Source organism: Rhinolophus sinicus, chromosome 16 (assembly GCF_057876585.1).
Source record: "Rhinolophus sinicus isolate RSI-liver-muscle chromosome 16, RSI-T2T, whole genome shotgun sequence".
In the NCBI taxonomy this organism is placed as follows: domain Eukaryota; kingdom Metazoa; phylum Chordata; class Mammalia; order Chiroptera; family Rhinolophidae; genus Rhinolophus; species Rhinolophus sinicus.
The window spans coordinates 167,717,329-167,731,230 of record NC_142516.1 but is presented as its reverse complement, the minus strand read 5'-3'; the positions used below and the strand labels follow the sequence as shown (position 1 = coordinate 167,731,230).

The 13,902-nt window shown below is 36.5% G+C and overlaps 1 protein-coding gene across 17 annotated transcripts in view; it reads right to left on the bottom strand.

The window, feature by feature from the left end:
- Window positions 1-13,902, bottom strand: part of KLF12 (KLF transcription factor 12) — a 511,676-nt gene that overhangs the window by 102,305 nt on the left and 395,469 nt on the right. For all 17 annotated transcript variants that reach the window (XM_074329362.2, XM_074329360.2, XM_074329369.2 and 14 more), the window contains one exon: window positions 8,801-8,936. In XM_074329362.2, the coding sequence (XP_074185463.1) occupies window positions 8,801-8,936 (136 nt within the window). The remainder of the gene's footprint in view (window positions 1-8,800; window positions 8,937-13,902) is intronic.

The window sequence follows — 13,902 nt, the reverse complement described above, 5'->3', positions numbered from 1 at the left end:
GAATTAGATTGATACTCTGCCATAAGAAAAGATGAAATCTTACCATTTGTAACAATATGGATGGACCTAGAGGGTATTAAGCTGAAGGGAATAGGTCAGACTAAGAAAGACAAATACCATACGATCTCACTTATATGTGGAATCTAAAGAACAGAATAAACGAACGAACAAAACAGAAACAGACTCATAGATACAGAGAACAAACTGATGGAAGGGGGGCTGGGGAATGAGTAAGAAAGGTGAAGAGATTAGAAAGTACAAATTGGTCGTCACAGAATAGTCACGAAGATGTGAAATACAGTATGGGGACTATAATCAATAATGTAAAGACTATGTAGGGTGTCAGATGGTTACTGGACTTATTGGGGGGACCACTTCATAGATTATATAAATGCATAACCACTGCACTGTACACCTGAAACTAATACAAAATAATATTGAGTGTCAACTATAATTAAATATGTGTGTGTGTGTGTGTGTGTGTGTGTGTCTTCATTCACGGGATGTTGAGTACAGCATAGGGAATATAGTCAATGGTATTGTAATAGCCATGTCCGATGTCAGATGGGTAGTAGACTTGGTGGCGTTATCACTTGGGGACAGGAGGGGTGTTTAATGTCTAATCATGTTGTTTTGTACCCTAAAACTATTTAAAAAATTAGATTGATAAAATGATCATTTTAGCAAGAATATATAATTACTTTAAAATTAAGTTAAAGGTTCACTTTTTATATATTAAATGTGCTTTCCTATAAGTAGAAATAATATTTAATGTTATATCGGATAATTTTAAAACTAAAATGTGGCAGAATTAATTTTATTTTATAATTTAAGGTTTGGATTTTTTTCCTTTACACTAATAGTTTTACAAATTAATCAGAAATAGCCTTAAAATGTACTGGCATTTTTACTATACTAACTGCACATGGTTTGGGATTTAATTTTTAGGATAAGCCACGATGCCTGATATATTAGAGTTCAACTAGGTGGTTACCCTCATCTATGTGATCGTGAAAGCAGATGGCAAAACACCAGCCTGATAAGATTCACTCTTATCCAAGCTATTTTTTTCTCTCTATATCAGATTTTTCTATATAGCAGCAGGTCCTCCAAGAAAATGTATCCTTCAATTTTGTTTACTTCCATTTGGTGCATGTAAGTAAATGTATTTATTGAGATTCAAGTGTGTGGTAAAGTGCTATAAAGTAAAGGAAAATTATGGTACAATGGCTATAACTCATGAGGAATAATAAGAAGACCTGGTGAATTGAGTTAATTTCAACTACATTACAGTATGGATTTTTATCATGTGTACGCTCTCTGACTATATTAATAAATGAAATAGTGATGAATAGTTCTGGGAACTTGAGGCAAAACATTAATATTTCAACCTTATCACTGAACATCTATGTCAACACACATCAAAAATGTATGAGAAATGACTACCTGTACTCACTAGTTACACCCATTAAGAATACATACATATGTATGAAAATTAAATGTGTACACAAGTGTGCAATGTAATTATAGGTAGAACATATAGCAAGAAAAAAGGTACATGAAGACAGCACATGGAAAAATGTCAAGCAATTGAAACCAAATACATACTTGTAATCAGTTTACAGTATACTGTATGACCACAGGAAAAGACAATTATATTTAAAATGATGAGTTACCTTAGAAATTACTAATTTTTTAAAAACATAATCTCAAATTATACGCCAAACTTGATTATACTTTTTTTAATTTAAAAAGAGACCAACACTGCCCATCAAGCAGATAAAAGGGACTGTGCATGGGTGTATAGTCCCCAACTTGCTATTGATACCCAGGGTCTGAGTTATTCAGTAATAATAATTTTTAATTTTTATCTTTTGGCTTGGAAGACTGTTGGGCTGATGAAGGCTAAGCATACACTTTAGGCTTTATCTGTGTTCATTCACAGTAATCAGCAGCCTTTTCTGACTTCCTTCAAAAGAAGAGCAACCTAAATGAGCTTAAGGCCCGTGGCAAGAGAGTGAAGCTCTTAGATTTACTCATCGGTATCTCCCATATCAGCCATGAGTCACTATGAGAGCGCTGGACCTCCATCTAAAGGTCTGAATCAAAGATGTTTCTCTGGTAAGACATGAAGTGGGAATTTGAAGGTGTCCCAAACTTGTTAGGCTTAAAAGATACAGCTTTTTTTAAATGAGATAAGAATCTGGGAAGGATTTAAGAACAAAAGCTGAAATCACTTGACATATTGAGCTCTGGGCACAATCAACTCAGATAGGTTTATTCTAATCAGCAGATGAGGGAAGAGACATGACCCAAATACTCTCAGATCTTTCGGTCAAGGGATACAAAATAAGATGACAACAGTACCATTTCAACCCTTCAGCAAACTTTTAAAGACTGACAGAGCGATTCTAAAAGGCATGTTCATTTTTTGGCTTTGGGAAAGTCAGTGTGTATGTTTATACAGAAACATACTTGAAAACACATTTTCTCTGGCAATAATTGCTTTTAATGAAATAATAGTAACAGTGAAGTTGATAAGAAGAACGAACACTCTATTATATTTGTGTTTTATTTCCTCACATTTCAATATAAACCTGCAGTTTAGTTTGCTATGAAATTGTAGAAGAATTGCATCTATATTCAATTAAGTGTTTTTGTGTCCATGAGTGCTTTCTAGGGTGAACTGCATGGGTCTGTAAATAGATAGCCTTTTAATCAAGCCCTTCGGTGTAATTTACATACATTTTTATAATTTCCCTGCTGGTATAAATGTTTTGTATTTGAAAAAGTTATCTGAGGTATTACATAGAAGACTTGCTTAACCTTTTAAAGTTGAATCATATTCAGTGAATTTTAGAAAGGATTAATAATGGTTAAGCGTATATAAAATACTAGATTTAGGTAACTTCATATTGGCCTCCACTAGGGTTTATTCTATGAAAGTCATTGTTTTGAATTAAGAATTGTTTAACATTCCCAAATTATGTTTAAAGTGCTTGATGTAATTTGTAAAAATGTTTATTTTTGATGTTTCTTTAAATTTAAAATAAGGCTTATATTTAAAATGTCAGAACAATCTGCTGTGGTTTATAGAAGTGAAATGCCTTTTTAAAGCAATTTCTGAGAAAGCATTTGATAGAATGCTCTTAAATCAGATTATATTTAAAGCAACAATGAGCTTAATGATAAAAAAAAATCTGAAATTATTTCATAATAGTTGTATCCTGACTTTTCAAGATTCAAAAAGCTTTGCTTGTTTTAGATATTTACAGTTTAGAAATATTAAAGCCACAGAACAAAAGCAGAAGCTGTCTTCATAAGGTAATATGGGTTTACAGAGTGACAAACTTGGAATTGAATATGAGCTCTGCTAATTACTAGCTGTAGGATCTCTGGAGACAGAGTAAACCCGAGCCTCTGTTTCCTTATCTGTTGGATAAAAACTGGATCATAGGGCAAATTAAATGAAGACTACATGGGTTTTCATAGAATCTGCCCCGAAGTAGGCTCTGAGTAACAGTTCTTTTGTCTTTCCTTATCTCTAGTACTGTTCTCCACTGTAATTTAAAAGACATGAACACAGTCATACATAAGGAAATTGAGAGAAACAGAGTGGTGGTTAAGAAGTTTAGAACAAGAAAAAGGAAGGAATCCCCCCACCCCCAAGATTTCTGACCTTCTCTGACCATTCAATGCAATTTTCTAAAATAAGAACCACAATAACTGAACTAGCAACAAGGTTTGAAGAAAGCAACAGTATATCAAATTGCTACCATATCTGTGCTTTCAAAGAGTATTTAAGTGTGAAAATATTCTAAAGGTAAAATTCTCTATTTTCCAGAAATTCACAAATTGTTTTTCTTTAAGAGAGACACTGTGCGAGAGCAATATACAGGTGACCCTTTAACAGTGTGGGGGTTAGAGGCGCTGATTCCTGTGTACTCGAAAATCCATGTGTAAATTTTGATTCCCCCAAAACTTAACTACTAATAGCCTACTGTTGACCAGAAGCCTTACCGATAACATAGTCAATTACCACGTTTCGTATGTGTATAAACTATATTCCTACAATAAATTAAGGTAGAAAAAAGTTATGAAGAAAATCATAAGGAAGACAAAATACATTTATAGTATTTATTGAAAGAAATTGATGTACAAGCGAAACCTCAGTAGTTCAAACCTGTGTTATTCAAGGGTCAACTGTAATAAAAACAGGGAAGATGACAGTGCCGTGTTTCAATTAGCTTAAATGTAATGACTATGAACCATTTAGATATCCTTTTAACAGATGCAAATATCAGCGATGCTACTCACAACAAAAAGTGACTAACACTACTAATTTACGTTGCTGTTGTTCCCCTCTGAGAGTTATCATCAAAATCAGAGGATAGACTCCTCAGACATGGTGTGAGTTAAACACGAATGTGCCCTCACCAATTCTGAAAGGACTGACACTGAGAAACACAGGTACACATCCTCAACATCCTCCTCTGCTTTCTCCCCCCGCCCCTTCCCCCTTTCCCACTTCACTCTTCTGGAAACTACTGTATAATATCTAGATCCATATTCTTTTAGTTTAAGGCTTGTTCCTGGTTAAATAGAAATTCTCTGAGGAGGGCTGTCTCTCATATATTGTGATTCATTTACACTTTAACTTGAAGGAAATTGATTAGTCTACTCACACCAACAAATGAGGATTGCAAATGTTTCAAATTAGAAACAAGAAAAAGAGGTACAGAAATGAGAGGCTCCGGCTAACAAAGCCAGACTTTACCTATGTGAAAAATATCATTGTTTTGCCTAGAGTTAGAGTTAATTATAATAATTTGCTCTAATCATGTGCCTGGACCTCTTTTTTCCCCCAAACATTTATTTCATAATTATGTTTGTCAAGTTGTTAAGCGTAATGACCCTATTTTACCATCAAGCATGGGAAAAAACAAACAAAAACACAGACTAAGAGAAAACATGTCCTACAAATTGCTGAAAGTTGGCTTTTTCAGAATTACTGAATATATGGTGTCTGACTCAGACATGTCTATACCGGGGGTACCAAAAACATGTATACACATGACTTGTATTCATCTTTTGTTATCGGTGCATTTTGAATATTACAATTTTAATACTGTTTTTTCCTTTCTTAAAATGTGTATACATTGTTTTGGCACCCTCTGCACAATGGAAATAAGAAAAAGGTAAAGCCTGCCTGGGCTCTACCCTCTGTGGCCAGTTCTTCCAATTTATCTGAATTCATTGATGCTGAGCTGATAAATGGGAAATCAAATGAAAAGTAAAACGCTTGAAATGATCAGCCCTAGCACAGATCAGCAGCCTCATTATATAAGTGTATATAAATTGAGTGATCTAGCTGCTCTAGCCACCAAGCAATGTTCTTTTTATGTAAAGGTAGGAATATGTGACTATTGGCGGGGGGGGGTGGGGGGGGCAGGGGATGCAATTTTGACTAACAACTTCTGCCATTTTAAATCAAAGGAAACATTTCTTAAATGGAAGATTTAATAAAAGTTCATTTTAAAAACCAGTAAAATACGTATCAGACATTTAGAAAACATTTATTAGCATATCAAGTTTTATGCTATACAACTATAACAATGTCAATAAAGTAAGCACCATTTTAAAAATCCAGACTATACTGATTATTGCACGAGGCAAGACTACGAACCTGAATGGGGAAGGAGAGCTTCAGCTGGAGATATTTAGCCTGTGGATTAGCATCTAGTGCTAAGGGCTGGTCTAGGACAAGGCAGCGTCACACCATTCTAGTGTCAAGCTTCCTTAACACCCTCCTTTCTCATCTCCCCCCTTCTCTTGACACTCCACTAGGGGCCAATGAAATAAGAGGCTAGCCTTTGAACTCTCCCTAAACTATGGCTCTTTTCGTCATTAATTGAAAAGACAAAAGTAAACTGGTTGCCCAGGTCTTTTAAAAGATGCTACTTCTGTACATAAACTTTTGATTTCATCACTTCTTTCTTTACCTGCAAACATTCTTCTCAACCTAATTCTCTTAGAAAAGTTCTGCAAAGGCAAAAAATAGATGTCTTTCAAAATCCTCTCATCTTGACCATACCAAGCTGATGTTTTATCCTTTTATTATTCAATTTTTTTGTTTGTTTGTTTGACAACTTAGGAGTTCAGACAAGGCATCAAGATCCAAAGGCAAACAGAAAAAGAGGGAAGAGAAATTAATAATGAAACAGAGATATGCGTTAAATAGCAGAAGAGCAGAAAGACATGTTCACAATTGTATACATTGAAAGTTACTTCGGGTAAACTTGGGCACAGTTTTTATTTTCTAATTCTCTAACAAGGATTATATATTTACTTGTCCCAGCATAAAATTTTTCTCAACATATTACTGTAAGTTTTGAAATACACCTATATTTAAGAGGTCTCTGCAAAACATTCTTTTTGCTTCATCTAATAGTATCTTTGCACTCTCCAGTGTTCACACACATATACTCCGTCTTGAATGATGGTTAATTAACTATTGATGGGTCCTGGCATGCTAGGGCTTCCCAGGTGACAGCTCAGTATTCTTTACTAATCGTTTAATGAAAACACTTACATGAATAATGAATCTGGCATTTCCCTAGGTACACATGCAACTTTTGTAACAGTAACAAAGGCAGGCATATGCACAGTTATACAAAAATACTGTGGCTTGAAAATGTTTTCACAAAGCAAATTAAGGAGGTTATGTTGAAAATGAAGGCTCCAGTTTCTCAGGTTGTTATTAAAAGTTTCACATTAATATATATTACAGTATAAGCACATAATATTAAAAGCACGAAACAAACGTGGTTATGTTTAAGAAGTGAAGACCATTACTTGCTATATAAGCCCCAAATGGAGTGAGTATAATTTAGATTTTAGTAATCACAGTTCCAAACTTGAAAGCTTTATTTAAAAGAAACACGCACATATCTCTAAAGTCTCTCTCTCTCTCTCTCTATATATATATATATCTCTCTATATATATATATTTTTTTTACATATGTATATATATGTAAAATCTGCAGAAAAACAATGTGATTGAAATGTCTATGAAACTCATTATTCATCTCAGTATTAAAACTTGTATTTGTTTAGTCTGATTTTACACGGGAACATGGAATCCTTGACCTTAAAATTCAGCTCCCACAAATCCAGGCTCACAGTGCTGGTCACTGAACGAGTGATGAGGTGACTTGGCATGCCACCGCTTTAAATATGATTTCAGCAATCCCTTTGATTCAATGCCTGTCCTGGTTCAAGTTAACAATTGCTTTAGAAAAACTAAGTTACTACAACCAGTGAATTGAACAAATCTGAAAAAATGTTTTTATAAACTATTCAAGTGGAAGAATATTATTGGAAAAAGATATTAGAGGCATTCTCAGAAAAAAATCGGTTTTTGGATTGAGAAGTCCCCGACTTTGTCTTGTTATCCTTTATTATATGACTTTGGACAAGTCATTTAACTTCCATGACCCTCAGTATCTTCATTTGTACAATGAACAATGAAACTCCCAACACTTGTACTTCCTAGTTGTCATATACTCCACACTATCACTCTTACCTCTCCCACTAATTATAATACTATTTCCACCATTAATTAAAGTCTATATGCTCAAACTTCGTGACTTGCTTGTAATACCTTGTTACTGTATCATACCTTCACAACAACTAAGTATTCTGATTTTCTTACTACAGATGAAGAATAACTTGCCAAAGTTAAATAACTTGCCAAAAGTCAAACAGCTATTAAGAACTTGAATATAAGTTTGAAGCCAGATCTGATCCCAAATTTCATTTTAGATCCACTATATCCTGGTTTCCTCTAATATATCACATATATTTGTGTGTATATACATACATATGTAACATCAATATATAATACATATTACATAGAGATATGTTGCTCATTTTATACACACACGCATATATATATACATATATATATATATATATATATATATATGCTTTAAATTTTAAAAAGCTATACTATTTTTTTTTATTTCAAGGCTTAATGCATGGAACAGAGTAGGTACTTAATTCAATATTTGGAGAAAAGAAATATATAGGAAGTAACCAAGATCATTTTGAATAAACTGTTAATTAACATGTGTGTCAGCAATAACAGTGACTATTTAAATCTTCCTCTTCTTCAAGATTATGTGATTAAAAATTGTTCTGGAGAAAAAATATAGATGGACCAGCCATCGGTTCAATGCTAAATACAGAACTGACAACGACAGAAAAACAGCTGTTTTCAATAAACAAAGGCTGAGCTCTAAACCTATCGTCCAGAAAAAGAGAGAAAAGATCCTCTCAAAAATTACACGATCCTGATTTTTCAACAAATTATCTTCTAACTTGAAATTTCAAATAACCTATTCTGCACATTTCCTATAAAAACAAGATAATAACACGTGCTATGTTTTATTTCTTTTGACTGTTGTATATGAATAATAATGACGATGATGATAATTGGATAGTGACATTCAAAAAGAACAATTTTTTTTTTTCAGAGTTCAGGAGAAGGGGCAGGAAGTATTAGAAAAGATGCACAGACGTCTTATTTCTAACAGAACACAAATTTTCAGCTATGTAAAACACTCCAGGCTTTCTCCTACTCTCCTCCCAAAGAACATACGGCTGAATGGAAAGATGCTGACATGTGTGCCAGTTCAGGGCTAGAATGACATATCTGGGGAACAGGAGATGCTGCTGTTTCCATTATCCATTGAACACCTTGGCAATTCTTAGTTCATCCTGAGAATGTGATACTTACTCTTGTACTGCTCTGGCTATGGAAAGGGCCGTAGATCCAGTTTCATTAACGCTATCTAAGGTCACATTTGGCAGGTCATCATCATCACTGTCACTTTTACTTTGTCTGGGAGATAGGCCTCGGGGGTCCATTTGTGCTGGGAAAAAAAGGCATATATATGAATTAAAATTAGTGTGCAGACAGTTAACCTTGTCCTGGACCAATAGCAAGCATGGAAGGTCTCCTCTGTGTCTATCACATACATGGAATTGTCCAGAAATCCCAGGGATCAGTGAAAGTGACGTATTTTATGTACTGAGCACTCACTGACTCTTTCCTCCTCTTCATCTGATTTACAAAACCTCCCTCAACTCTCAATAGTTTCAGGACATGAATACAGAGTAGAAACTCTAAAATCCATGATATTACCTACTCCCGAGTGGTCAGAAGCTGATTAGGTCATGTAGCCCCTGAGTTACTGTGGGGCAGTCTGGCTTCTCGTTGGTCCTGCTGCCAGAATCCTGGCCATTTTATTGCTCTTGTTTACAGCCCTCATAATAAGATTAAGAAGAACAAGGTTCACAAGACTCAAGGTTTTAGGTATTTTCCATATTTCAGTGAATGATTATCGTGTAGTTCATTATTGCTGTTAAGTGGAAATCTGAGTGTAGAAAAATGACAGAAGTAGTGGCATTTTTAATTATGTGATTATATGTGCTAAAAAATACTCTCCGTCTCCATCCTGATTTCATTTTTCATAAAAGGCATTTCCAGATATGATCCTCCTCCCACTGTAAACTTGGCCAAAGCAAGAAAGAGCCTAATGATCTGCTCCTTGGTCCCCAGACAATCAGATCCTTTCAAATGAAAATTACAGTCAGCACTTCATATGTTAATGTATATTTTTTAAAGTTACATTTCATTTCCACCTCCTTCTCTCTGTGAGTAGCTTTAGACCACTGCCTAGGATTTCCATCAGCCCTCACCGCAAGCACAAACTACACGTGGCTTCTAAATTAAAAGTATTCTACTCGCTGCACAATAGCATTGTTAAAATGCATGACTTCCACTCCAGGCAGTTCCAACCAGATCACTGCTCCTCAAACCTGCTACATAACATTTCTAAAAGAACCACTGCTTGCAAAAGAAAGCAAAATCACTTAAAATCATGGTTACAATGATATCCGGGTACATTTACAATTTTTTTTTTTTCTTACTGTGCATCATGCATTAGGTAGAACTTCAGGGAAATGCTGGTATTTCACCATTTTTCTTACCCACAGAGAGAACTTCTTATGATCCTACATCACATTTATAATATGGGTAGAAAAAGTATATCTAGAAAGTTTCAACATATTTGTAACTAAACTTGGTCAGGGAGGAACTTGTATCTGTTGAATCTAATGCATTAGTGTATCTGCCATACATATTAAAATGTACTACAAACAATGAAAGGGCTTGCTAATAGTTGTTTAAAGAGAAAACAACTCAAATAACCTAAATCAATGGTCCTCAAACAGGGCAACTTTGCCCCCCAAGAGACATTTGGCAATGTTGGAGACATTCTGATTTGTCACACCTTGCAGGGAGAGAGATGTTACTGGCATCAGAAGCCAATGATACTCCTAAACATCCTACAATACACAGGACAGTCAGTTTCCCATGACAAAAATTAACCAGTCTAAAATGTCACTAGTGCCAGGTTGAGATACTCTGATCTAGAGATTTAAGAGTTTGGGTATAGAAAAGTATTACATCTTGTAACTTTCGATTGCATAATTATGTTTTAGTTTCCAGCACTAGCAAAGAAATTAAACCATATATTGGATTACCCATATTTTCTGGCCCTCAAATAAAATAAAACAATCCATTGTCATGTGACTCAGCCCTCAAATAAACCAATTTCTCAAATACAGCATTCGCTTCCTGAAATGCCAGAAATTATGCAGTGATACTCATTAAAGAATTTTTGGATGTTCTGTTTGTACCACACATGGTACATGACCTCTAGAGAAGACTTCCCAGAAGAGGGATGTTGGAGAAGAAAGGCACCAGTTCCACAACCATCTGCTCATAGAAAGCTACTTAAGCATTCAGTCATTCCAAATGTACGGAAACCACCATGTCTCTGAACAGAAACTGGCTTGGACTAACTTATATTAAACAGAATGTATGGGGAAGATATTGAGCAGCTCACAGAAGGTAAAGAAGAACCACCAGCCCTCCATGTAGCACATGACATGGGGATGATATAGGCATTTCCACCAGGAATTCATAGTTTCTTTTGGGCAATCCTGCTATAGAATGATGCATTTAACAATCATTCATAACTACTCAAATTCAGCCAAGAAAATGAGTAACAGATCTAGCTAGGCTTCCAAATCACATATTGTGTGGTGTTACATATGCCTGTAAATGTCAACAATTTAACATTTAAAGTTGTTGAAACATCATGCACGAAGACTCTTTTGCCAAGATACCAAATTCACAAATAGCTAAAGAAAAGGGAGTATTCTGGTGGTCCTGTTTTGTCCACAGCTAGCGCTCTCATAGGTAAGTAATGCACCTCAAGGAAGATATGGGCAGTTAACCAATATGCAATCTGACTCCGAAAGTTAAAGTCTAGCTGTTCGAAAGACTCCAAATTATTGGCGTGAGAGTGTTGATCATCTAGATTATGTTATGTTTATATCTCAAAGAAAGTTTAAAATATGTTAAATATGGTATCTTTTTTGATGTACTTTTCAGGAACATTATAATTGAGGATTTCTTTCCAATATTTTCAGTCAATATTATGAAATACATCTGCTACCAACATGCTGAGAAACTCTTCTTACCCATACTTTCAGCCAAGCTGAGGAAGTAATTAGAAAGGCTTTTAAAAATCTGCATTGCTGATTAGGTCAGATGATTAGCTTATCTATATACCTGCATAATTCCACTCTTCTATTAAATGTGGAATAGGGACAATTACCCTAGTTAACCTCCATTAGTCTTTAAGTTTTTGAGCTCATTTAGGAAGCGCCCATTCTCTGGAGTGCCCATTCAGAGAAAACAGAAAAGTGACTTCGGCAGCAGAACCAAAACCATATCTACCTCCCTAAATAAGGGAGCCGCAGATGACATACAAGCATATGAAGATAATTTACATTTGAGATTTTGTTCCACTTAAATGAAAAAGGGATCAGACAGTTTTGCTGGTGGAGGTGCCATTCCTCTGAGTTGGAGATATTGTAGAACACTGCGTGAGCTGCATTCCATGTGACAAAATCCCTGGGAAGATAAATGAAAAACTCCAATACCTGAAGTTGAACCTATTTACTCTGACTTTTAAATACCCATCTATGATACACTGTTACTGTAAAGATCACCCCGATAAATAATGTCTCTGGATGTTCTGGGAACCCAGCCACCATGTGAAGACGCCAGGAAAGCCTAAGAGACATGCTGCTCAGCTAACAGCTAACCCCAGCTGATGTAAGTGATCCTTTTCTAGACTGACCGGTCATATTCCAGCCACCAGATGACTATAGCCATGAGTGACTAGCATGACAGACCAGCATGAGATCTCCCTGGCTAAACCCATTCCAAATTTTTGATTTATAGAATGCTGAGCAAATATTTTAATCTATTAGAGATCCGGTCAAGATGGCGGAGTAAGTAAACACCATGCTTACTTCCTCTCATGACCACATAAAAATTACAACTAAACTACAGAACAACCATCAATGAGAATAGCCTGAAGTCTAGCTGAAACGAAGCCCTACAACTAAAGAAATACAGAAGAAGAAGCCACCTTGAGACTGGTAGGCAAGGCAGGATGTGAAATGGGTTGTTCCCACACCCACATGTGACCATTGACAACTGGGAGGGAAAACTCTGCTACACAGAAACCACCCCTACCCCCACCCCCACCCCAGAAGAGTGAGGGGTCCCAGCCCCACACCAGCCTTACCAGCCCAGGGTTTTGGTGCAAGTAAGTGAAGTCCCCATAACTTCTGGCTGTGAAAACCAGTGGAGATCGTAGTTGAGTGAGGCCAGGGCAGCTACAATCCCAGGTTATCCTCTTAAAGGGCCCACACATGGACTCACTCACTGATGGACTCACTCAGTCTGAGATCCAGCACTGGGGCAGCAACTCGAAAGGCACCAGGGACATATGGGGAGGAACTGAATTGTTTTGCTTCAGGACGAGGGCTTGAGGGGTGGCTTTCTCCTGGATGGAGGAGCTGGTGGAAGACACTGTTTCTTTGTTGAGCCCTCCCCACTTTACAGTGGGCAGACACAGGCGGCCATCATGTCTGAGTCTCCATCAACCTGGCTAACACCATTCCTTTGCCCTGATTCCCTGACACCCCACCCCACCCCACCCAACTTGTCAGCACACCCAAATGGCTTCCAGTGGCTTTTCAGTATAAACGGCTTGTCTTAGCTAATACTGTGGAATTTCCTAACATTTCTTAAATATTCACAAAACCCAAAAAAGCAGCATCTGGCTTCAATGCATCTCGTACCTCTGGCTGAGCAGTCCTAAGCCTGGCACTAGCAGGAGCTGCCTTGGTTCGATGTGCCTTGGCCTCTCTAGGTACCTTTCAAGCTCTGTGCGGGTGGCAGCCATCTGCAGATTGCTTTGTAGCTCATGTCAGGTTGCCCTGGAAGGATACAGGCTGCAGCTGAACTTAGCCTGTAGCAAGTCTCCTGCCAGGAGGCCCTGGGGCTGGTACACATGGTGGCTAGCCTCTGACTAAGCTAGAGCGTCACCCAGCCACATCTGGGAACAACCTATTTGAATAAAATAATGACAGAAAAATTCCCTAACCTGGCAAAGGAAATAAATATGCAAACCTAGGAAGTGCAGACAGTCCCAAACAAGATGAACCCAAAGAGGACCACATGCAGACACAAAATAATTAAAATGCCAAAGGTTAAAGACAAAGAAAGAATCTTAAAAGCAACAAGAGAAAAGCAGTTAGTTACCATGTTCCCCCCAAAATAGGACCTAGCCGAACAATCAGCTCTAATGCGTCTTTTGGATCAAAAATTAACATAAGACCCGGTCTTATTTTACTGTACTATAATACTGGGTCTTATATAACATAATATAGTATAAGACCAGGTATTAT